Source organism: Oreochromis niloticus, linkage group LG15, assembly GCF_001858045.2.
Source record: "Oreochromis niloticus isolate F11D_XX linkage group LG15, O_niloticus_UMD_NMBU, whole genome shotgun sequence".
In the NCBI taxonomy this organism is placed as follows: domain Eukaryota; kingdom Metazoa; phylum Chordata; class Actinopteri; order Cichliformes; family Cichlidae; genus Oreochromis; species Oreochromis niloticus.
Window position 1 is genome coordinate 35,234,451 of NC_031980.2, and position 25,625 is coordinate 35,260,075.

At 42.6% G+C, this 25,625-nt stretch overlaps 2 protein-coding genes and 1 long non-coding RNA gene across 5 annotated transcripts; 2 read left to right on the forward strand and 1 right to left on the reverse strand.

Moving 5' to 3' along the window:
* The first annotated feature begins 3,267 nt into the window (after nt 1-3,267).
* LOC112842416 (uncharacterized) lies at nt 3,268-6,010 on the forward strand. Its single transcript, XR_003214176.1, has 3 exons — nt 3,268-3,457; nt 3,961-5,294; nt 5,709-6,010. It is a non-coding gene; the product is annotated as an uncharacterized LOC112842416 (long non-coding RNA).
* A 6,619-nt stretch (nt 6,011-12,629) lies between these two features.
* Nucleotides 12,630-14,169, forward strand: LOC100697527 (tubulin polyglutamylase TTLL7). The gene is made up of 4 exons (XM_025898956.1): nt 12,630-12,721; nt 12,846-12,967; nt 13,351-13,418; nt 13,682-14,169. The coding sequence occupies exons 1-4, from the start codon at nt 12,637-12,639 to the stop codon at nt 13,812-13,814; spliced, it is 408 nt and encodes a 135-aa protein (XP_025754741.1). The 5' UTR covers nt 12,630-12,636; the 3' UTR covers nt 13,815-14,169.
* A 100-nt stretch (nt 14,170-14,269) lies between these two features.
* Nucleotides 14,270-23,900, reverse strand: LOC100697264 (tubulin polyglutamylase TTLL7). 3 transcript variants are annotated; one of them, XM_025898955.1, is made up of 6 exons: nt 22,574-23,900; nt 21,368-21,502; nt 21,177-21,284; nt 20,517-20,677; nt 16,829-17,002; nt 14,270-15,118 (listed from the first exon to the last, which is right to left on the reverse strand). In XM_025898955.1, exons 1-6 carry the CDS (start codon nt 22,862-22,864, stop codon nt 15,013-15,015), a joined length of 975 nt encoding a protein of 324 aa, XP_025754740.1. In that variant the 5' UTR covers nt 22,865-23,900; the 3' UTR covers nt 14,270-15,012. The 3 variants fall into 3 exon arrangements, 2 of the variants coding, with proteins under 2 accessions (XP_025754740.1, XP_019201592.1); XR_003214174.1 differs by having other exon boundaries at nt 15,031-15,118; nt 16,708-17,002; XM_019346047.1 differs by lacking the exon at nt 21,177-21,284.
* Between the last annotated feature and the right edge of the window lie 1,725 nt (nt 23,901-25,625).

A 25,625-nucleotide genomic window follows, 5' to 3' on the forward strand; every position in this document is an offset into this window, starting at 1 on the left:
TGTCTATATATACATTACACATGCATACACATACATACACAAAGCTGTATAAACCAACTATAAATAAGTAATCTAAACATATATACATAAAATACAGAAATGAAATGAGGTGGAATGAATTATTCAGAATGTACATAAGGTGCAGTTGCAGTCTGACAGAGGGAGCAGCGTGACAGGTCAACTGTTTAGAAGGGAGATGGCGAGGGGAAAGAAACTGTTCCTGTGTCGGGTGGTCCTGGTCTGCAGGCTTCTGTACCGTCTGCCAGAGGGCAGCAGATCAAAAAGTCTGTGTCCAGGGTGTGGGGGGTCTGTGATGATTTTTCTTGCCCGTTTCCTGGTTCTTGAGAGGTACAGATCCTGGATGGAGGGCAGGGGGGTGTCGATGATCCTTTCTGCTGCCCGTACAGTCCGCTGCAGTCTGCTCCTGTCCTGTTTGGTGGCTGCACCATACCAGACTGTGATGGAGGAGCACAGGACAGACTCAATGACCGCAGTGTAGAACTGGATTAGCAGCTCCTGTGGAAGACTGTACTTCCCCAGTTGTCTCAGGAAGTACATCCTCTGCTGGGTCTTTTTGAGGATGGAGTTGATGTTGGTCTCCCACTTCAGGTCCTGGGAGATGGTGGTACCCAGGAACTTGAAGATCTTCACAGTGGATACAGGGCTGTCTGATATGGTAAGGGGGAGCAGTGTTGAGGGATGTCTCCTGAAGTCCACTGTCATCTCGACAGTTTTAAGAGTGTTCAGCTCCAGATTGTGCTGACTGCACCAGAGTACCAGCCGCTCAACTTCCTGCCGGTATGCAGACTCATCACCATCCTGAATGAGGCCAATGACGGTGGTGTCATCTGCAAACTTTAGGAGTTTAACAGCCGAGTTCTTGGAGGTGCAGTCATTAGTGTAGCGGGAGAACAGTAGTGGTGAGAGGACACATCCTTGAGGGGCACCAATACTGAGGGACCGAGTTTCAGAGGTGATCTCCCCCAGCCTCACTTGTTGCTTTCTGTCTGTCAGGAAGCTGGTGATCCACTGACAGGTAGCTGGTGACACACTGAGCTGGGAGAGTTTGGAAGAGAGAAGTTCAGGCACGATGGTGTTAAAAGCCGAACTAAAGTCCACAAACAGGATCCTGGCATAAGTTCCCAGGTGGTCGAGGTGTTGCAGGATGTAATGCAGCCCCATATTCACTGCATCATCCACAGACCTGTTTGCCCGGTAGGCAAACTGCAGAGGGTCCAGCTGGTGGCCTGTAATGTCCTTCAGATGGGCTAACACCAGTCGTTCAAAGGATTTCATGACCACAGACGTCAAGGCGACAGGTCTGTAGTCATTCAGTCCTGTGATGGTGGGTTTCTTGGGAACAGGGATGATGGTGGAGCGTTTGAAGCAGGATGGAACTTCACACAGCTCCAGGGATCTGTTGAAGATGCGCGTAAAGATGGGAGCCAGCTGTTCAGCACAGGTCTTGAGGCAGGAGGGTGAGACACCGTCTGGTCCGGGGGCTTTCCTGGGCTTCTGTTTCTGAAATAGGTGGCTCACATCCTCAGTGTGTATTCTGAGTTTCAGGGAGGAGGAAAGGGGGGTGAGAGGTGTGATGGAGGTCGTTGAGTCTGAAATGGGGAGGGTGGTGGTGGTCGTTGAGTCGTTGAGTTCAGGCGCAGCTTACTGCCAGTTCATGGACATGCTGTTTCCAGGCTGCATATTACTGAAGAAAGTCAAGTTCAACGCAAATCAGGAACATGAATACATCCATAATTTCAGGGTCTTACAGGCTGCGTTCAAGAGAATGAGCGTTGACAAGGTGGGAACAGGGAAACCTGTCATGGCCCTGGGTCATGCGACCCAGTATTCTGAGTTTCTTGGTGTGTTGTTTATTCTTTTTAGTCTAGTTTCATTTCAGCTTATCTAGTTACATTCTGCCATGTTTTGTGTTCAAGTTTTCTTTGTTTGTCAAGTTCAAGTCATGGCCGTGTCTCCTTACGTTTCCTGTTTTATTCTGAAAGAGCTTTGTGTTTTATGTTTATTGTATTTGGTTTCACGTGTCCTGTCATTATGTTAATTGTTATCAGCTGTTTTCCCCATGTGATTCTACTTCCTTTGATCATTCCTTATGTGTATTTGGTCTGTGTGTTTCCACTCAGTCAGCGTCAGATCGTCTGTTATCCACACCTCATATTTTCGTAGTTTCCCTTATTGTGACACTGTGTTTCATAGCCTGCTTAGTTACTCTGTATTTATATTTTTTTCCATAGTTCCTTCAGAGAGTGTCTTAGCCTTTTTAGTTTGCACAGTGTTCTCTGTCTTCTTATTTTTCCCAGTTTCAGTGTTCCCTAGTGTTTTTGTCATGCCTTCAGCCACAATAAAGGCTTGCCTTATTTTGGAAACCTAGTTCTGTCTCCACCGTGTCTGCTCTTGGGTCTACCTCATTCTTCACACCGGCGCACCCCGCCGTGACAAAACCAACTGCTCTTTGTTCTTATTATCCGAGGTGTCATATCCGTACTTTTATATTAGTTATAAGTAGTTTACATTAGTGGCTCATCCCTGGCTGCTCCAGCCTACATACCAAATAACCTTGGACAAACTCGGACTAACCCTAAGCTCTAAGAGGCATCCATCAGAGTACGAATGTTTACGTAGAAAAAGCATAGCTAAAACAGCTTGAATGAAGTTGCAAATGCGCATTGCAACTTCTTATCTGGTGCGCATCTTTTATTTGGACAGCGAATGCGCACCTGCCGACCACTTGTGTGCACCCCTTTTCATAATTACTAAGCATTTTTTGATTACTGTTAAAGATTAAGAATGAAACAACTGTTGAAGATGCGAAAGCGGCCATAGAATAGAATAGCCTTTATAGAATAGAATAGCCTTTATTGTCATTGTACAGGGTACAACGAAATTGGAGTGCCACTCCCTTGGTGCAAAATGCAATAATAAATATAAATGTAAAATATAAAAGGTACAATAAAACAATTGTAAGTACTCAAACAATAGTAAGTACGATATATACAGGATAGCAGCATTAATATAATGACAGTATGAATAGCAGCATAATATAATGACAGTGACAGTATGGTATACCTAAGCAGGTTCAATTGTTTTTGTGCTTATTTACTACGGTGATAGCTCTGGGAAAGAAGCTATCCCTGAATCTGTTTGTCCTGGTTTTATGTGACCTGTACCGTCGGCCTGACGGTAATAGTTCAAACAGTTGATTGCTGGGGTGAGAATAGTCCTTGATGATATTGCCAGCTCTGCTGAGGTACCGAGAGTTTGCAATGACCTCCAGGCTGGGCAGAGAGCAGCCAGTGATCCTCTGGGCAGAGAAGGCAGAGGACAGTCTTGCCATTGTTGGGGCCTGGAGAAACATCACAACACTGAGACAGAGGGATGCCCTGGTGCAGTCCACTGTTGACTTCTTCCTTGAGGGCAGATTGAATGTGGCTTTGCAACAGTAAGTATTATGGTTTTTCTCAATCGCTTTGACATTGTTCCCCACAGCAGGAATGAAAATATATTATTTATACAATCTGTGCAGATAATTAAGAGGCCGATAGGGCACTCACACTAAATACAATTTGGCACACTGTATTTGTTATTCCTGTTTAGAAGTTGAAAAGGTTGGTTGGAATGTCTCTTACTTATTTGATAACTGCATTAAGTGTAGTGAAAATTGTATACGTTTTTGTTGTTCAAATTTAGATGATGAGGATGCAAACCTGAGGGGGTAGGGCTAAATAAGTATATACTTCTGCCTACTCCTTTTCAAATAACTGCATGGAAAGATTTTGTGAAATGGTGGTGAATGTATATGTTTGAAATAAAAATGAACTGAACTGAACTGAAAATTCATGTTCTGATGTGGGAATTATGGCAAAGTGATCGAGAAAAAACAAAAATACATTTTTGGACAGATTGGATTGGTGTAATTTTCTCATGTAAAATTGATGTGTTCAGGTTCACAGAGGGCTTCAACACCCTAGGCCTCCTCCAGGATATTAGGGCACACCCTGATTTATTCCGAAATCTGTTTGTGGAGGATGTGGAACCTTTGAAAGTTGCTGATCTCTCAGCAGTATTTCAAGTCAACTTTTCAACACCAGGAACACAAAAGTGAGATTGAGACTGGCTCATTGATGTAGAAGGTACAAGAAATTATATAATATGGTCTGTTCTGTAAGATACTGTACATGAATTTGTGCACCCGCAATTGTAGGCCGCAAATTATCATGACTATGATGCTGTCATTGATAGTTAGTTTTAGGAATAGAAGAGAAAAGCCAATACATTATGTTTAGTTGTAGTGTGAAAATTTTTTTCAAATACCTAACTGTAACAGAACCATGGCAGACCCAACCATGTTTCCATGCTTTTCAGCATCTTTCTTTATTCACTCTTGGTTGCTCTCACTTGGCTGCTAATCACTGCTGTCTCTCTCACACACACACAGAGCTGCAGCTTTCCAGTTTGCAGCTGAAAAATTCGCCAACAACAACAAACGAATGACAGGACCCAGGACACATTTTATTCTGGGAGGGGTGATTACTGATGCCGCTCAGACCACGCACCGCCACACTAACACTCAACTGTTCATTTATTTTAGATGGAGAATGTGCACCTGTGACCTTGGAGAATGTCCTGGAATTTGTTTCTTGATCCTCTTCAATACCCCCAAATGGCTTTCTTATGCAGCCCACAATCGAGATTCTTCCAGAGGATTCTGGCAAGATTTTTCCTGAGGCAAATACATGTAACATTGTTTTGAAATTGCCAGTGCACAAAGATTATGAATCATTTAAAGCACAAATGTGCAATGCTATACTTTGGGCACCAACATTTGGCATGGCATAGATGGACACCATTTACATTGTCCATTTTGAATACTTCACAGTGCAGATTTTGAGTTATTGCTTATAACTATTTTATGTTTCATATAGCACTATTATGAAAGCTATGAGTGTAAGATTAAAAGTAATAGTTCAACACTGAAAATCAATACTTTTTTGTTGTTGAAGGTTTAAAGTTTTATAGACAGGTATCAACAGAAAGTAGAAGTAAAAAGCAAGACCTACATAAACAGCCACGTTTGTACGTGTTCTAACCCTCCTGGAAGACATTAAGGACACTCAGAGGGTCCACAGTTGAATGATACAGTCTCTCCTTACACACTTGATGGTGATGGACCAGTTGCTGCAGTATTACCCGAGGGTGCTGTATTGCCCATCCGGACAGTTGCAGATGTGACAGCACTGGAGCAAAAACTGGCAGACCCTGTCTTCCTAAAAGAAGTGGTAAATAATAATGATGTAATAACAATATTCAACGATTAATGCCGCAATCAATCTGTGTTTCATATTAGCAGTTATGATCAAGGAAAGTTGCTGTTCGAACATGGTCAGTGCAATGAAGGAGTTGGAGGAGAGCTGAACAAAAGTTGCTATTTTTGTTAATAAAATAACTTCTCCAAACATTACCTAGTTACAAGTTGTGCCATGCCAAACCCAAAACTTAAGAAATTACTTTTGGTGAATCATTTAGCTCTTTGCATTCGCATCAGACAGTGTTTGACTTTGACACCTAACTCTTTCTCAGTCAAATAGCATCAATATTATAGAGGCTAATTACTGTGTAGCTGTGCTTGCTTTCTTTTAGGTGTGACTGATGGTACTACTGTCAGTAAAATTATTGTCCTTGCGTGTCCTAAGGTTGCTGTTGTGGCAGAGATCGGAGGGAGCACTGTTGATGAAGCCACAAGAAGAATGATGGCCATCATTATGGACAATGCTCTTTCCAGGCAATATAACTTCGTTGGGCGCCTGGAAATCGGGAATTTCGAGGGCTTAAAGTTTTTGAAGTGCTATATGGTAAGTTCATTAGTTGTAAGATATTTTGTTGATGTTTGAATAACAGATGCTCACTACAGCTGTAGTCATTCTTCCAAACAATTTAATCAGTGACTTAACCGTGTGGGGTCCAGGGTATAATTGGCCATTTTTGACTACTTTTAATTTGACGTCTATATTTCACCTTTAAAAACTATTAAGCTTACCTTGTTTAGTATCATTCTTTTTAGCACAACCTCACGTCCGAATTTACAGTCATTTTTTTCAGTTTGACATACGTTATTAATACAATAAACCTAAATTCAGGTCTAAATTTCTACTGTAACAACCACTAACATGCCTAATGATTCATTTTCAAATCTTGAAATGGAAATAGAATTTGTAAATTATAAAAACCTTTGCACAAGTTTTGCAAATAAGGTTATATTTATCTAAAAATCTAGCATCTATCTATCTTTCTATCTATCTAGAACAATCAGGTGCTCTGCATCAAATAAGATGCCACACACATTATTTGTGCCACTCCCAAAAAATTGTTTCTGTTCACTGTAGTGCAGAGGAGAACCACAGGGAAAAACCCTGCAGGCCTGATAGCAGGGCTTATCCCACTACACTACACACTGCAAACACGCCAAACGTCAAAAATCTCTTAACAACTCAAAGCTTGCTCGCTCTCTTTCTTTCGCTCACTCGCCGGCATCACTCTTAAAACTTTCCCCTCTTCCTAAACAACCAAATGCCACATGTTACCATATAATTTTTTGATTGGTCCACATGGTACGCTTTAACACTAATAGGGAAGGGGTGTTTTTCTTTTCTTTTTTTTTCCACGCGCAAGCAGAGTGCGTGCCAGCGCTGTCCATAGACAACACTGTTTTTACTGTTTCTCTTCGCAGTAAATACAGCAGTTTTATTCAGAAATAAAATGTTGCATGTATTTTTTTTAATCATAACTCTGGTTTTGATTACAAAATTTAAAATCTGGTATATAAAGGTCCGCGCTTCAAATAAAACTTGAAACGGAGACTCGGGGTCGCTACATCTTGTTGTTGCGCCATCTTAAAGTGGTCATGTAATTGAGATGCGCCGGCGTGGCCATGAGATTTTAAGCAGTGTCACAGTATAAATATAAGTATGGGGAAAAAACAATAACAATAAAGCTTTGTCTTTAGATTTAGTAATATAGTCTCACTTTCCTGTGGTCAATATGTGTACTTTACAGACAGCTTGAAAAAAAAAAGCTCTTACCAGCCAGATTACCAGAAAAAAGGCAGAAAAGTGGTTTATTGGTGCAAGAGAGAGGAGGAAACCGCATGGCAAGGGCGCAGTGTCGTGTGCACGAGAGGTATCCCTCAGTGACTAGGTTTAGATAGACTGTACAAATTGTGGAGATGAAACCATCAGCTTATGTTGTTCTGGAGGTTGGTGGCTGCTAGCAGGAATGACCATGTTCCTTTCTGGCTTGCAGCATACTTGAAGAAGTCTCTCACTAAACAGTTTTTTGGTTGCTCACAGAATGTGAATAAGCTCCAAGAACTCCAGAGCCAGCCTGTATTTTTACCAGTGTGATTGGTGACACACTGATTTATCTGATGGCCCTATTTTTGATTTACATGAAAATCAAGGGTGCCTGCCTTGCACACACCTCAAGAAGTGGAATCTGTTTTCTCCTTGGTAGATGTAGCCATTGTTACATTTTACTATTTTGTTTTGTGTTCATTATGAGGTGCTGCACCATGCAAAAAACTGGTTAACCACTTGCCTGTTCTAAGCTCTGTGCCGATCACTGAGACAGCCCACAACACCAGTTATCATTGTAACTATGTAGACGTCTTTTAAACATTTATCTTCAATTCAGATGGTATAAGATAAAATATTTCACATTAATTTAATTTTTGAGTGCCTACTTGGTAAATCCTTTTGTAAATAGCTTTTCTGTTTCCATGAATACTCATGGTCTTCAAAAAGTTCAATGTAGGAGGTCAAATAACTTGAACAGCACAACCTCCAAAACAACTCCAGTACTATCGCAAATCTGATTTTGTTTGTGAAAATGCACAAATTTTTTATTTTATTTTATTTCTTTCAGGACCAATGGATTGGTGAATGAGTGAAAAGCTGTGGTTTGCTGCATTTGTTTTTCCTTTAAACTGTATAACATTTATTTGTTATTGTTTTGTGTGAACTGTGGACATTTTTGTCAACATGTTCTCCAAACAAAAAAATGTATTATATAAAAAAGCATACTGTTTTAAAATTTCATAGTAATCAGTATTAATAAAAAAGATAAACTGGCTTTGTTGTACAGGTGATTTAAATTATAGCTTACTTTCATTATCCAAAATTCCATCTGGGCAAACACACTTGGGGCCACCATGGAAACTGAGGACAAAAATAGCTGGGTCCCAGGTTGGTAACCCAAGTGGGCCCCAAGTGTCAGACCCGCTTCTACCCATCTGGGCCCCATACTCATTTGTTGGCTGGGCCTGATTTGGGACCCATCATTAACCCATCTGGGAAAACACATTTGGGGCCATCATGGAAACTGAGGACAAAAGTAGCTGGGTGCCAGGTGGGTAACCCAAGTGGGCCCCAACCATCAGACCCGCTTCTACCCATCTGGGCCCCATACTCATTTGTTGGCTGGGCCTGATTTGGGGCCCATCCGGGTCCCATCATTAATCCATCTGGGCAAACACAATTAGGGGCCACCATGGAAACTGAGGACAAAAATAGCTGGGTCCCAGGTTGGTAACCCAAGTGGGCCCCAAGTATCAGACCCGCTTCTATCCATCTGGGCCCCATACTCATTTGTTGGCTGGGCCTGATTTGGGACCCATCATTAACCCATTTGGGAAAACACATTTGGGGCCATCATGGAAACTGAGGACAAAAGTAGCTGGGTGCCAGGTGGGTAACCCAAGTGGGCCCCAACCATCAGACCCACTTCTACCCATCTGGGCCCCATACTCATTTGTTGGCTGGGCCTGATTTGGGGCCCATCCAGGTCCCATCATTAATCCATCTGGGCAAACACATTTGGGGCCACCATGGAAACTAAGGACAAAATTAGCTGGGTCCCAGGTGGGTAACCCAAGTGGGCCCCATATATCAGATCTGCTTCTACCCATCTAGGCCCCACATATTTTTTTTGACTGGGCCTGATTTGGGGCTTATCTGGGGCCCAGCATAAACCCATCTAGGAAAACACATTTGGGGCCACCATGGAAACTGAGGACAAAATTAGCTTTACCCCAGTTGGGTTTCTCAAGTGGGCCCCAAATATTAGCCCTGCTGTTCCCTATTTGGGCCCCACATATGTGTGTTGACTGGGTTATCACCGTCATCACTCCTCCACCTCTCGTCCTTTAATCTGACCTTAATTGCCATTTTTGCCCCTTTTTGTTTTCCCTCTAATTAGTTTACATTTTACAAACTCCCCTTACTTCTCCTGCCTCACTTCCTTTCCAAACTCTTACTAGTAAGGGATGCTTAACCCGGACCAGTCTGGACTCAGACCCAGCAGCCTGGCTTGGCTTACTCGATTTGTTGTAACCTGATGGGACAACTGTACTGCGGGGCTTCTCATCCTGCTGGTGAGTCGCAGGTTTATAGTTAACAGCAGTGAGATGACAAACAGCTCTGGAGTGCTATGAATCTGTCTGACGAGTCAGGTCACTTTCTCCCATCATGCACTCTGATTGACCACACACATATTGATCAGGGTTCTCTGCAAAGTTTATACATGAAACCACACAATGTTTTCCACATAATGTGATCAGCTTTAGAAGATTTTGGCTGGAAGTGGCTCAAAGTGAGATTATAAAAAGGCTTTAAGCCTATCCAGAAAGCAGCATGCACGCGGCACACGATGACACATGTGAACGTTTAGCCCACAGACACATCACAGACTCTGAAATGCTCACATGTACATCGTAAAAAAGTAATCATTCTGAGGTGAAGCATCACAGATATGTTTTTATTCATTAAGTTGTCCCAGCACAGAGGGTTTGCTCATGAAACTGTCCAGACAGCTTGTTTAGGAGCCATTAGATGTATTTATGTTTTTATTTATTTATATTTTTTAATCTGCTCTAAACAGTTTCTGAAAAAACCCAAGATGGGGTTTGTAGAAACTGAAGGTCTTGCACTAAATGTAGCAAAAAAAGCTGACTGAAATGATCCAAAATGCCAACATGCAGTGACTGGCTACAGCCAGAATGACACAGAAAGATGCAATTTTATATTTTGTAGATTTGTTGAAAAGACTTGGGGGGTTTTTTTGTTTCCTTTGCATTGAATTCTTCAGTGTCCAAGTCAGAGGCATAAGTTTAAACTTATTTAAATGTCAGGCTTTGAATTCTATCAATGAACAAATGTAAAAAAAGAAGACTATAGACGGACACTACTAAATACTAATGTTTGACCCTTTTAATTGAGTTAAACATTTTAGCTGCTATCACTACTCTTCTGTTGCTGTATTTAATTGAATTTTCATAAGTTGCATAGCGTTAACACACCACAATGGCTGCCATGGAACTAAAGGTTTGTTTTTTGTGATTGACAGCCAGGCTGAGTGTGATTGCCATTAGTTGGATCAGTCTGAGAGAAGAGAACATCAGACCCTCTCTCACCTTGCCATGGCAGCTGTGTGACAAACTTGCATCATTTGGACTTACTGCTGGAATGAAATAAAGCTATGAGTTTCAAGAAAAGTAACAGACCTCATCACTGTGTGCTGTCTGCTGCCGTGTTTTTACATAGATATAGACTTTATTTAATCCCACACTGGAGAAATTTCCTTGTTACAGCAGCACAAGGGACAGGAAGAAAATGTAAATAAGATACATAATAGAAAAAAACAAAAATAGAAAAAAGAAAAAAAGTAAACCAAATAGCCAAAATACTGTACTATGCACACATGGTTACTATATACAGTAAAATACACCTATATTTTACTTTTTTGTATGTGCATAAAGCGCAGTGGGAATGATAACAATGTACATGTATTTTTAAACAGTATTTCTCCTGTCTGGGTATGGTACAGCCTGACTGCTGTCGGGATGAAGGACCTGTGCAGGATCAGTCCTACACCGTGGCTGTTAAGTATACTACTCAGAGACCACATAGTTTGTCTGTTTGTCTGTGTCTATATGTCAGGTCGGGTCTTAGACTCCACCTCCCTGGGTACTCCCAGGCCCTCCAAGTGTGGAGGCCTATCTCCCCTCACCACACTCCCTGCTGGTAGCTGATGCCCTCAGGGGTTGGTGCATTGGTGGTTCTTGGTGTCCGGGGCTGGGCGCTCAGGTATGCACCGGCTCACTCCCGGTGGCTACTTGGCGGGGCCCGATGCCTGTCGCTCGGTCAGGCCTCTTCCGGGGCAAAGGGGGCCCTCGGCCTCCGGCCTCGGGGCCTGCAACTCGGTTCACTCTGGCACAGCTGGCTGCCGGCACAGCCGGCGGGCACGCCGGTGCAGCCCCCTCTGGCTTCTGCTCCGTGGCTACTGGGTGACCCCCTCGTCTGGGGATCTCCTCAGCCCTTCCCAGGAAGGTGGCACGGATGCCCCTCCGGTGGTACTCCTTGGGCTCTCGCACTCTGGGTCCTCTGGATGTCTGGAGCCTGGATCTCCTCCATGCCTGCTTCATGCCCTGGGGGACGGGGCTATGGGCCTCCACACCCTCTAGCAGACCGTTACATGGGAAAACCTTTTGTATACAAGCGCGTTGATCCACACAGGTGTGCACACGGGTGTTCACTGTTCGTAGACATAAACTACACCTTTCTTAGCTGCTACTTCAAAGCACATTGTGCGCTGTCTGTCCTGCGTGCTGCACAACAACTTTCAATATTTAGTATTTACTGCTGTTCACACTCAGCTAGATTAACGTGATGGTGTTGTGTTTAGTATGTTGCTTTGTTTTTGTTTGGTTTTTTTTGCTTGTCTTCTCTTCTTTTTCTCTCAACAGGTGATCCAGGAGATTTTTTTTTTTTTTCTTTCTCTTTGTCTTTATAAGTGCCCTTTCTCACTGTCCCTTTTCCCTTCTGTTTTTCTTTTCCTTCCTCTCTTTCTTTCTCCCTTTCCTATCCCCCAGTCATGTCTGTCCCATCTGTAACAACTGAAAATAAAATAAATAATAACAACAAAGTTTGATCAAATGGACCAATACGGCAATGCCATGATGATCCATTTGGCAAAATAAATCCATTTGGTATCCTTGTTGGTCTTCAGACAACAATTCTGACGGCTTAAGAACCAAATGGGACAGACCAAAAAAAAAAAAAAAAAATATATATAAATATATGCTGTGGCCCCTAGAGACAAAACACGTACAAACTCCGAAGCACATTTCTAGCATGAACTGAACTTCCAAAATAGAGCTACCTAGATCACTTAAATTACACAATTGAAAGCATGTGTGTATTGTTTGTGTATTTATACACAAGCGCTCATATATATTCAAATAATTAAAAAAAAAAAGTTCATTTACCTGCTACTACCACACACCAAATGCGGTCGTTGGTACTTGCTGGCTTGTGTAGCCACTAGGTAACAAAAGCTCAACACTGCGCCTAGCATCCTGGAGCACTTCTGTTATCTTTTGTACGTGTTTTGGAGTTTTTACGTGCTTCTGAGTTTTTACGTGTTTTAGAGTTTTTACGTGTTTTGGAGTTTGTACGTGCTTCAGGGTTCGTACGTGCCTCAGAGTTCATACGTGTTTTGGAGGTTTTACGTGTTTTGGAGTTTGTACGTGCTATGGAGTTTTTACGTGTTTTGGAGTTTGTACGTGCTATGGAGTTTTTACGTGTTTTGGAGTTTGTACGTGCTATGGAGTTTTTTCTTGCATCAATATCATCGAGTTGTTTTGCTCTCTTGAGTATGTATAGTCAATCCTCTAGGGGTGTTTTCCTAAAATCAAAGTGTATGTAAAGCTTATTTAAGTGACTTCATGTCTCATTCTGTTAACGGAATACAATCTAATGAGAGTGTTTCCCCCCCAGTTCGTATAGTCATCAATGAATTGAACTTCATCAAGACTTGTGATGATGATGAGACTGCCAACCTCATCTGGAATGACTCAGCTGTGCAGCATGAGAAAATTGCTGAGCTCAGGAATTATCAGGTATACCGCATGGTTACCATGACAAGTCAGTACACCTTTGTTAGTGGTTCAAGGACAGCTCTCTGGATAAGGGTTCAATTCCTCTGCTGACCAGGAAAATATGGCTCTTAATCTTTGGAGCTCAAGAATATGGACCGGGACGCCAATTCCAAGGAGACAAATGTAACTTTAGGAGCAAGACGTTTGAAAAAGATTATAATTTGAGTAGGAAAGGTGAGATTTTACCTTCCTCAAGAATTTAATTAGAAGAATATGAAAGATGCCTCTGATTGAAATGCACTGTCAGTAAAAACAAGATTTAGATATTGTAATAACAATGCTGCTTATAACTGATTTTTCTATTAAAACTAACAACATTATTATGTCTGCTTGTCCCGTCGCAGAGAATTAACCATTTCCCTGGGATGGGCGAAATCTGCCGAAAAGACTGCCTTGCAAGAAACATGGCCAAGTAAGTTTTTTGTTCCTCTCTTACAACACCGGCTAAATTAGAAGACGAGTGCGTGAAAGCCTGCATGCGCTACAAGGTACAACAGGGTGTCTGCAGCATTGCACGCTTAGGAGACAAATAAGTAGACACTGCAGTGAAAGCACAACTTGCACCTTTAAAAACTACAAGTGGCTGACTCTAGATTGTTATAAAAGTGTAAAATGTTGCTTTTGAGAATAAAACACATTTATCTTACTCCACTTCTCTCTTTTTTATCTCTCCAGAATGATCAAGTGCCAGCCTCAAGACTATAACTTTATACCCAAAACCTGGATCTTCCCTGCTGAGTACACTCAGTTCCAGAAATATGTCAAAGAGCTACGCAGGAAACGCAAGCAAAAGACCTTTATAGTTTAGTTTTACTCTTCCACTGTGACGTCGTTATGTTCATGTGTGTCAGCTGTCCCCCGTGTGTTCCCACTTCTCTCATTAGCCTCCTGTGTGTATTTAGTCTGTGCGTTCTCATTCAGTCTTTGTCGGATCGTCTGTGTTGTTTCCATGCCAAGTCCTGCGTTCAGGTTTTCATATGTATATCCTCATCATCATTGCCATGTTTAGAGTTTGTTTGTTTTTCTGTTTGCCAGGGTTTTCATAGTTCGTGCTACCTTTCTAGTTTACCCAGTTTAGGTTATTGCTTAGTTTGCATTGTTTTTGCCCTTTTATTTTGTACTGTTCAGTCTGCCTTAATAAACAGCTCATCAGTTAAGTTTGAGTTTTAGAATGTCTGCACCTGGGTCCACTCTTCACACTCCACGCAGTTTGCCTCGGCAAACTGTGACACAGTGATCTATTAACTTGGTCGTCTGTGGTGGACAAAACACATGTAAAAGCATCCTGTAATGTTACTGGTGTAAATGTAGAGACATTATAAGAGAGAAGCATGGCACTCAGAGAATCTTGAATTTAAAACTAACTACCCAAATTGTTGCCCACACACACACACACACACACACACACATATGTATACTGGTGAAACGCCACAAAGGAGAAAAATCAGAAGCAGCAATTTTATGATGAAAATAAAATTTCATGAGGAACATAAATCTTAGCAGTTTTTGGATCCAGGGCCTTTTGACACAAAATACAAATCTACAGGAACAAAATGAAGTGAAGGATAAAACTGTGAAAGAGTTAACAGACGAGAAAGATCAAATGGGGAAGATCATCAACGAAAAAACGGCCCAGCAAATGGAGATGAAGCAAAAATGTCAGAGAAATATTAGGGCTCTGGCCTTTGAAAAGAAAACAAAGGCTATGGTCGAAGATGAAGTTGTTTCTCTGAAAAGTAGATGCAGCAATCTCTATGATAAAAACACAAAAAAACTAACAAACAACGCTCGAATCATTTAAAAAAGAAGTACAAGGGCTTAGCAGTTTCATTTGAAGATGCTTTATTCAAACAAAGAAACAAAGTAATTGAACCAGTGAACTAGATTATCGAAAAGTATGCTTCATTGAAATTAATCAAAATGTCTAACCTGACAAAAATGAAAAGGAAAAAAATAAAAATCCAAATCAAAAAACATTTAGATTTTTGTTGTGTTTTATTGTGCTGTCAAGTGAAATTTGTGCACACTTTCCCGAGGTTTCTTCCCATCATCTGGCACCTGGGAATTTTTCCTTGTCTTCCTAGAGAGCCAGCTTGGCATGGGTCAGGAGCTCTATCACAGCAAAACAACAAACAAAGACTTTTATGAAAGAAGGACTTGAATTTTGTGTTATTTAAAAACACGTATTTAATTATTATTCAGTATTGTGTGTGCTAGCAAACTGCCAGCCTTAAACCTGAAAAAACCCATGATTTTATAGAACTAGACAATGCATATCCTGTAGAAAATTTCAATGTAGTGATGGGATTTCCGGCTGTTTTTAGTGAGCCGAAGAGCCGGCTCTTTCGGCTCCGAACCGGCTCTTCAGGTTGTTTTGTTGCTTTAATTAATTTATTATTAACAATAATATAAAATTATGCACAAAAGGAATTACTAATATAAAAAAAAGTGGTTTTATTTATATATAAATATATGCGGTGGCCCCTAGTGACAAAACACGTACAAACTCCGAAGCACATTTCTAGCATGAACTGAACTTCCAAAATAGAGCTACCTAGATCACTTAAATTACACAATTGAGAGCATGTGTGTATTGTTTGTGTATTTATACACAAGCGCTCATATATATTCAAATAATTTTAAAAAAAAGTTCATTTACCTGCTACTACCACACACCAAATGCGGTCGTTGGTACTTGCTGGCTTGTGTAGCCACTAGGTAACAAAAGCTCAACACTGCGCCTAGCATCCTGGAGCACTTCTGTTATCTTTTGTACGTGTTTTGGAGTTTTTACGTGCTTCTGAGTTTTTACGTGTTTTAGAGTTTGTACGTGCTTCGGGGTTTGTACTTGCCTCAGAGTTCGTACGTGTTTTGGAGTTTTTACGTACTATGGAGTTTTTATGTGTTTTGGAGTTTTTACGTACTATGGAGTTTTTATGTGTTTTGGAGTTTGTACGTGCTATGGAGTTTTTATGTGTTTTGGAGTTTTTACGTACTATGGAGTTTTTATGTGTTTTGGAGTTTGTACGTGCTATGGAGTTTTTATGTGTTTTGGAGTTTTTACGTGTTTTGGAGTTTTTACGTGTTTTGGAGTTTTTACGTGTTTTGGAGTTTGTACGTGCTATGGAGTTTTTATGTGTTTTGGAGTTTTTACATGTTTTGGAGTTTGTACGTGCTATGGAGTTTTTTCTTGCATCAATATCATCGAGTTGTTTTGCTCTCGTGAGTATGTATTTATCAGGGTCTCCTAATGAAGATGATGTCTTTAAGGCTCTGCGGAGGCGAGAGAGGAAATGTTTTCTGACAGAGGTATAATGATGATAGGGCTGGAAATTCTTTTTTTCCTGTCTGTATCACTGACTTTAATCAGTTTTGTTTCAGTGGGTTTTTGTCAGAGTTGTAAGTTTATTAATAGGTGCTTTAACAAGTTTCCAGCTAAATATCGGAGGAAGACACCGAAATAAGTATCTTTGTTCAGAAGCCCAGTGGAGAGATGTGCAGAGCAAATAATGTGTAATTCCTTTAATTTGTTGCGATACCATTATGGCTAAACTATTGCTGGTAATTAACTGTAATAATAATGAATTTGAGACCCATTTCTAAATATGCCTCCTGGACCAATCCATTACCATTTTTTTAAACAGTTGAATTCAATTTTCTTTGCAGGAGTTAATCTCAACATTGTGCACAAGGATACCTACGACATTTGAACGCCCTCAGATCTTATACAGTATGGAGGATGGATAATTAGCTTTCTATGGCAGCGGGAAGCTAGAAGAATCTTTCAAAAATACAGCTGAAATGCTCGGATGTCCATCTCACTTGGTGTCATCCCACTCCGGGCTGAGTCCGGTCAAAGACCCGCGAGACTCTGAGACAAACTTGTAGACGACCAACAGGCAGTCTTGGCACAGCTGGACCAGCCTGCGACAGCACTGCAGCTCCTGGGGTGACACCACCTCACTGCTCTTGCTGAAGATGGTCTCCCAACGTGAACTGCAGAGCAGAGAGAAGTAGTTTAACACACACACACACACATATATATATATATATATATATATATATATATATATATATATATATATTTAAATTCTTCTTTTTTGCTTTAACTCATCATTATGAAGTCAATGTTGCTTGCACAATGTAATGACAGCATTGTTGTTAAATTAGTTCCCTATAAGTCTTTGTCGAGACAATTCAGTCTCCCTCCAGGCACAAAATTACCAGCTGGATGTCAATGGCCTTTAAAAAGTATCATTTTAATGTACAGTGTCTAGTGTATGCATGATAACCACATACATAAACACGCAGCCTTTCCCTCTCCATGCGTGCGCACACAGCGCAGACATACAGGAAGACAGACACACTGAGGGGGGATAAAACAAATCCTGGTACAGTTAACCCCCTTTACAACCCCGGACATACCCCTGACTGTGAGAGAGCCTCAACAACCGAGAAACACAACCCCGGGGGGTACGTTTGATGTCTACCCCGTTCCACTTCTTGGGAGATGGGGGGTGGGTGCGGGGGTGGCTCCTCTGAAAGGGTTCAAAACAGTGTGCGTCTCCATTCTCTTCCTCAAAGTCGTTTTCAAAGCCTGTTAAATTCATCAGCAACAACAGCTGCGAGGCTGTTTGATTGTTGTTAAGTCCCTCAGATAAAATATCAAACAACAGACAGAGAGGAGGTTGCGGGGGGAGCGCTTCCCTTGGATTTGGCGTGTGCTATCCGAGGTGCGCCGCTTCACTGTCTCCATGTGATATCAGGGCCCCCTGTTGGGTTCATCCATGTTGGGGCCATTGCCCGCTGTAGGGAGGGGCTTTTACAGGAAACAGAAAATAATTGCACTGCAAGTAAAGTGTCTCACATGTCTCGTAGAATAAAAATATATTTTTTCCCACTGTAGGTATGCGTGTCTACTTTTTGCGTGTCTACTTTTTGCGTGTTTAAGCAAGTGGAAACTGGATGGTGCGTCTTCCCGACATGATCAAGTGAGCTGTGACCGCAGTGATTCATCTTGTGAGGATTCATCTTCTGTCGCTTCAAGAAGCGGAGAAATAAATAAATAAATAAAGGCACAATAAAACTTCAGAGTATCAGATAACAACCTAAAGTGAAGGAACTCAGAGGCCTTCATTCACCTTCCCGTGCTTCTGTCCCTCCCCTCGCTTTCTTCTTGCTCTCACCAGTGAAAAAGCCTTGATTAACAGCCCAGATTTGTGACCTGAATTTGCACCCTGTCTACAAAGACTAACATGTTAATTTCATGCCCAAGAGCTTTCAGGAAAGTGCAGTTAGGTCTGGTTGGTCTGTCACTCATTCTCTGTCATTCAGCTGCCATTTCTTCCGCAGTCATACTGAAAGAAAATGGCAAATTGTCCCTGCTGTCACTGAAACTGATATATTGATGAAAACTGGGCTTAAGGACATGGAGGAAATTGTGTAGTGCAAGAACCTCTAGTTATGGAGATGGAAGAGTGACATTATGCAATGAATAAAGTAAGTGGTAATTGGCCTGCAGCGTAATCACTTGTTTGTGTTGTTTCTGAAGAATTAGACTCCCCGAACATTTTCATTCATTCCGGCGAGCTCTTTTTGATAACACGGGCAATTTTTCAAAGTCTCTTTGTTAAGTCCTGATTTAAGTAATTGCTTACCATCTAAATCGATGTTACATTATAGGTACCGAGGCTGGTTTCATTCAGAGGTGCGCAGATTAGTTTTTACTGATCATTTTTGTCGCGTGACCCCGGAGCACGCTCAGCTGAAAAAGCCATTATAGCATCAGTGGAAATAATATCAGCAACGATTGTCTGTTTATCTCTGTTGTAGCACCGCTCTGTGTCAGTCTGCAATAAAACCTGCTTGTTGGATCCATGCACAAGTCCACACAACTGACGTTTGACTTTGATATTTGGTGTGTATGCAGCTTTCAAGAGGTTGATCTTTTTAGTGCCCATTTAGAGAGAAATTACGCAGTGCATGTCAGTAAATATAGATTTTCAACCTGGATTTTATTTCAATGAAAAGATCCGATGTGATTTTAGTGATTCTGTGCAGAGGTTTCTTCATCAATTAATTACTTCTTTTCTTTTTTGCTTCTGCAACTTATCTTCAAGTTTTTTCTGTCCATCCAGTCTCTTTCTAGGAGGTTTTCTACCTTGAAATATAAAATTGCACCAGGGTGGATGAGCTTGCTCGCTTCCAATAAGTTTGGGTGAAATGTAAAAATTTTCCAACTGACAATCGTCAGTCCAATAACCGACAATAGGCGATACATTTGCACATGCACAGACTTTTTGATGGACGGAGCAATGCAGTCATGCATGGACTGATTTGCACGTTTAGAACACAGAAGAAGTCCAAACATGGACGAACGAATTGCCAAATTACACACTGGAGGCGAAGGCGCAGATAGAAATGGACTGTTAGCTCAGCGAGGAGGTCGTAGACGGAGAAGACGATCCACTGGTTTGGTGGACAATGCATCTCCCAGTGATGTCACACATGGCACGGAAATATCCTTGTATACCAGCCACAAGCACACCTTCAGGACGCACGTTCAACACCGCTGGTAATATTGTTAACCACCTCCGCAAATATCGCAGTAAACGGGAAACATCCTTGTTTTCCTGTCAAAGAATTTAAGTTTTGTTTGGAGGGAATGAAGCTACTTTTTGGATTATTCATTTATTTATTTATTTGAGATGCGCCGAATTGCACAAAAGACTTAACGTTACATCGCAGCTGGAAGAGACATTTCGATTTTTAACGTATTTGTTGTTTGGCCGAGTGTGTCAGACAGATAAACACTGGAACGGCCTGTAAACACGGGTATAGCAGAAAAAAGAAGCCAGTTTGTCTTTGTTTCCCTCCCCACCATTGTGTGTTTTGTTATTTAAATAAAATGCTTTTTCTGAACATAGGCTACTGCTGTTCTTTCTTTCTGTCATGAGTTTGAGTCAATGAATCGCTGCTACATTTGGGCGCACTCTGAGGTGGGTGCTGTTAAAACAGCGGTATTATTTATTTCTGTTGACTGCTTCTGTTAGCTTCAACCAACATTATCAACAAACTTACTTAAATAAATAAATGGCCCTTGTAAAACCCCCAACCTAAATCCTGTTGCAGAGTTACTATGTGAAAAGTGAAGCTGCATAAGAATGTTAACATGTTGTTTGCAAAGTGAAAAAAGTGATTTAGGTAAGAAGCTGTGTCTGTATGTTTTGCAGTAGGTCTATCACAGTTAATTGTGGCATTATCGCAAACAGATTACACAGAAATGCCAACTTGACTCTGTTTAATCGAACTCCGTCTCAATGCATCAAAGTTGGTTTGATGCGACTGACTGCGAGTGATCCCAGAACTGCTCCCATCTTTGAAGCAACCATTTCAGAGACAAGTTGACTGCACACGGTTGCAATAAATGTGGCCACACAGCGATCTTCGGCTGTGATCTAGGGTAACTGTGGCCGAACCCAGTCCATCACCTGGCTCAGACTGGACCTACCCGGTGGTGGAGAAGCAGTTCCACATGCCCTGGCCGTGGTTCGAGAGCAGCCTGTTGAAGACGCGATTAAAAAGCCGGTAGAGGTGAAGGCTCTCTACGTCTGGCTCCTTCCAGATCCGCTGCAGCACTGAGCGCACATTGGTACGTACAATGTCCAGCACCTGAGTGATGGAGAGAGTGAGCGGGAGTTGGGGATGAAAAAGACAGAGAGGCTCAGGCTTGACTGGGACAATGAGGGAAAAATAATGCTACACCTGTCATTTCTTTTCTTCTTCATTTTTTAGTCTCACCTTAAAATCAGCAATCACGGAGGCCAACACAGAGCGCAAACTTGCAATCACATATATACACATAATGTGCATAAAGAAAGATAAAAATGATTTGAGCGGGTTTATCTCCGGATTCAGGCCTGTGGACTCGTGCAAGACTGCATGCAGAGACATGCAGCCTATTTCTCATTTGTGTGCTTTTAAGGCTCTTCTACAGGCAGGACAAAAAGTGCCGGGGCAGACAGTGGAGAGCACGGGAGCACTATTTTAAGTTTCTAATTCCTAGGGTTTAGCTTTATGAGCCAATTTCTTTACATAAATTCAAGTAATAATTTGTAGCACAATCACACCTGTGAAAACACGAACACACCAGGCTGCACAGTGACCGCACCTGGTCACAGAGGGGCTCTGGGAATACCGCGAGTCTGGACTCCCGCTCAACACTACTCCGTGTTGTCTTCCACTTTATTGTCTCCCCTTTTTTCCGTCTCTCTATTTTCTTACACACAAAAATAACCTTTTGATTATTTTATGAAATATTTCACACAGGCACATATTGCACAATGGCGATCCTTGACTCACCTCATCCAGCACACCCTCGGCCTCCTCTTCAGTTTTGCACGGAAACCTAATCCTCATGGCGGTGAGCACTGCCAGGGTCTGATGCACCAGCTCTGCCTCCTGCTCTTTACTCCTCAGATTTATCAACGGATCGCCCTGCAGACACGTAAAGGCAAAGCAATAAAACTCGACAAAAAAAAAAACAGCTTTTAATTAATAATATTGTGTAATCGGATGTGTTTATTAGGCCTAAAAAAATCGGGGCCATTACCAGATTATTTATGTTATAATTACTCATTACTTAATGGTATTATTTTCATGAACGTGACGAGAAAATTTTTCTTTTATTATCACATTTTGAGTTCTTAGGAGTTGCACTTGAATATTAAGTTTTTAGCATTTATACATATTGACTAATGTATTTATACTGCTCACATTTTATATATGTGTTATAAATATATTATTAGTTATTATTTATTTCTATTTATCACAGTAAATTTGAGATTTATGTGCTGCCAGTTTCACCAATAAATTTTGCTCCCGCCTGAGTTTCCGTAACGTTCAAAATAAGCTCAGTGAAATACAGCTCATTATGCTACAGCAGCGTATTCACTGCTAAACTTATATTTAGTTTCCTGTGCAGTTGATTCACACGGGAAACTCGAGCGTGCAAGATGGCGAAAAACTCTGGGGGAAATAGTGAATCTCATGTCATTTCGTATTCATGTGGAAGGACATTACGTGTTGTGGTGCTTACTATGGCCTCTTTCAGTATGAAGGCTTTCCACTTTGTTCTGCTCTCAATGCCAAAACTCATTTGGTTCTATTTTATTTGATTCCACTGCATCCAAAGGTTACCAGGGCACTTTAAAAAAGGAAGGGGAATGGAGGAGACAGGTGGAAAGCAACAGATGGCAACATAATAGAAGGTTATTGTTGTGGGCTCCAGCGGGCCTATACAATATTGACCGGACCGTTTAAACGATACTAAGTGGGTCTGGATACAATATGTCAGAAAGGGTGAAAAGGGTAATGATACGATGGAATATGCACCTCGATCTTTAGTGATAAAGCTGTAGAGTAATTCTCGATTGTTTATTTTAATCCTAGCTGGAGTAGTGGATCGGCAGAAGATTTTAGAACATTTCTTGTGACTGACAACTCGTGACATATTCTGAGGTTTAAACCCTACTTTGTGTGTGTGCGTGTGTGCGTTGAGTGTCTTACTATATTGGAGTGGATGGTCCCCAGGCTGTTGCTGTGAGGCACCCGGTGAGTGGAGCCGCTGTGGCTCAGCGAATGAGAGCGAAGCGTGGTGGAGCTCGGCCTGACAAGGGGTGTGGCCACGGGAACCGTAGGGAAAGGCCTGGTGGACAATGCCCGCACCTCATTTGGTGATGACAGGGAGGCGATGGAACAAGGGCACGAGATGGAGCGCCGGATTGGGCCAGAAAGCGACGGTGACGTGGATGGGGCAGTGCTCGTTTTGAGTGACTTGATTGGAGGTTTCCAGTGCATGCGGCCTGTAGAGAAACAGAAGAGATGGAAGTAGTGGGGGAGGAACTCAGTGACTCACTGTCACACTTCAGTTTCTTCTCTTCAGCCTGTCTCAGTGCCTCTGTCACTGTCAGGCTCTCTCCTCTGGTTTCTATCAGTCTCCGGGTGGCTTTGGAGATGAAGTGTGGCATTAAAACTCCCACAGCTGCACTCTGGCACACTGGCCCAGTGATCCACTGTGTGTGTTATTAACAACCGCAGCATGTGTAGCCAAAACCAGAAACTAAACATTAGTCCTGTTTGGTTTGGGGATGGATTAAAGAGCATGCCTCTGTCTGTCTCACACACACACACACACACACACACACACATACATTAGATGAACACATGTACACAGATGGAAAATGAAGTAGAAAACCCACAGTGACACTTTCTATCACCCTTGAAACTCTTCCAGTTTGTCCACTAGCCAGTGTATTAGTGTGTGCTTTCTGCTGGTGCACTGTGTGTGTGTCTGACATCAAGTGTGCACACAAGCATGGGTGTGTTTGCGTGTGTCCATGTCGCCGCTAACCCTTCTGAGGATCGGCCATTGCCAAATGAGAGCATTATGTGGCTTAGCCGTAGCAGTCCTTTGGTGGCTTGGTATGGAGTAGGGCTTGGCAAGGTTGCCGTCTCTCTGCACACACATGCATACACACACATCCGTAGACGCTTTGTCCAAAAGTTGGGCTTTTTCATGGCTTTGTCCTTTACTTTGTAACAACTAGAATGAGCTCATGCAAGGGTCCTCTTTTTTTCTGGACTGGCAACCCATAATGCAACCAGGGATTTTTTTTTTCTTTCTTTCTTTCCAAGGTCGCCACATAGGCTGCGATGAAAGGTGCTCGCTTTCTCACTTCTGAGAGCTGAAAGTGAGTTGATGTATGCGACTTATGTGAAATTGAGGCAATGCTTGAGACTTATCACTCTAACTATAAAATAGACTATTTCAGCATTAAACTCAAGGTGTTTTCAAGGTGCACAACAAAGTCCTTTTTCCTCTGTTTTTTTTTTTTTTTTTTTTTTTGGTCTGTCCCATTTGGTTCTTTAGCCGTCAGAATTGTTGTCTGAAGACCAACAAGGATACCAAATGGATTTATTCTGCCAAATGGATCATCATGGCATTGCCGTATTGGTCCATTTGTTCAAACTTTGTTGTTATTATTTATTTTATTTTCAGTTGTTACAGATGGGACAGACATGACTGGGGGATAGGAACGGGAGAAAGAAAGAGAGGAAGGAAAAGAAAAACAGAAGGGAAAAGGGACAGTGAGAAAGGGCACTTACAAAGACAAAGGGAAAGAAAAAAAAAATCTCCTGGATCACCTGTTGAGAGAAAAAGAAGAGAAGACAAGCAAAAAAAAAACCAAACAAAAACAAAGCAACATACTAAACACAACACCATCACGTTAATCTAGCTAAGTGTGAACAACAGTAAATACTAAATATTGAAAGTTGTTGTGCAGCATGCAGGACAGACAGCGCACAATGTGCTTTGAAGTAGCAGCTAAGAAAGGTGTAGTTTATGTCTACGAACAGTGAACACCCGTGTGCACACCTGTGTGGATCAACGCGCTTGTATACAAAAGGTTTCCCCATGTAACGGTCTGCTAGAGGGTGTGGAGGCCCATAGCCCCGTCCCCCAGGGCATGAAGCAGGCATGGAGGAGATCCAGGCTCCAGACATCCAGAGGCCCCAGAGTGCTAGAGCCCAAGGAGTACCACCGGAAGGGCATCCGTGCCACCTTCCTGGGAAGGGCTGAGGAGATCCCCAGACGAGGGGGTCACCCAGTAGCCACGGAGCAGAAGCCAGAGGGGGCTGCACCGGCGTGCCCGCCGGCTCTGCCGGCAGCCAGCTGTGCCAGAGTGAACCGAGTTGCAGGCCCCGAGGCCGGAGGCCCGAGGGCCCCCTTTGCCCCGGAAGAGGCCTGACCGAGCGACAGGCACCAGGCCCCGCCAAGTAGCCACCGGGAGTGAGCTGGTGCATACCTGAGCGCCCAGCCCCGGACACCAAGAACCACCAATGCACCAACCCCTGAGGGCATTAGTTACCAGCAGGGAGTGTGGTGAGGGGAGATAGGCCTCCACACTTGGAGGGCCTGGGAGTACCCAGGGAGGTAGAGTCTAAGACCCGACCTGACATATAGACACAGACAAACAGGCACACACAGACATAAACATGCTTTCCCACCCTCATGCACACATATACAAACACTCAGCACTCACCCAACGTAGGGACAGACATACATAGACATGTACACACAATCATACTCCCCAAACATACTCTATGCCCCGGGTCCAGGTACCCTCGCCCCCAGAGGGGGAAACGGCACCCAGACCCAAGAGATGTGACCCTTTCCCCCAGGGTGGAGGCAAGCAGACCGCCCCAGGCTCCGCAGCAGCAGGGAGGCCAATCGGACAGCCAACACCTCCTCCCAGCCCCCCGCCCTGATGGCTAGTAGAGAACGGGTGTGTGTGAAGACCCCATACCTCCCTCCTCCCGCTCATGTGTAGTGTTGCTGCGTGTTGTTCTAAAGTGCATTTAAAACAAGGGAGGGCATGGTGCTGCTGCCAGAGAGCAGCAGGTGTTAGCACGGCCCCTCCCGAGAACCCTCAATGTCTACATGGATTTAAAATTGAGAGGTGGGCACCGGCGCCAGAGGTAGGGTTGAATACACAGACCGTCCTCTGAACGCCGTTAACGTGGTCACCCTCAAGGCCCTATATATATATATATGTGT

Bases quoted from the DNA above. Each gene is read 5' to 3' on its own strand.
- LOC100697527 (XM_025898956.1), top strand. From the start codon at position 12,637: ATGGAGTTTTTACGTGTTTTGGAGTTTGTACGTGCTATGGAGTTTTTT. The intron at 12,722-12,845 runs GTATGTATAGTC...TTTCCCCCCCAG, and splicing joins GAGTTGTTTTGCTCTCTTGA to TTCGTATAGTCATCAATGAA. The intron at 12,968-13,350 runs GTATACCGCATG...GTCCCGTCGCAG, and splicing joins CTGAGCTCAGGAATTATCAG to AGAATTAACCATTTCCCTGG.
- LOC100697264 (XM_025898955.1), bottom strand. From the start codon at position 22,864: ATGCACTGGAAACCTCCAATCAAGTCACTCAAAACGAGCACTGCCCCA. The intron at 21,503-22,573 runs GTAAGACACTCA...ACGTGTCTGCAG, and splicing joins GGACCATCCACTCCAATATA to GGCGATCCGTTGATAAATCT. The intron at 17,003-20,516 runs GTAGGTCCAGTC...TCTGCTCTGCAG, and splicing joins AACTGCTTCTCCACCACCGG to TTCACGTTGGGAGACCATCT.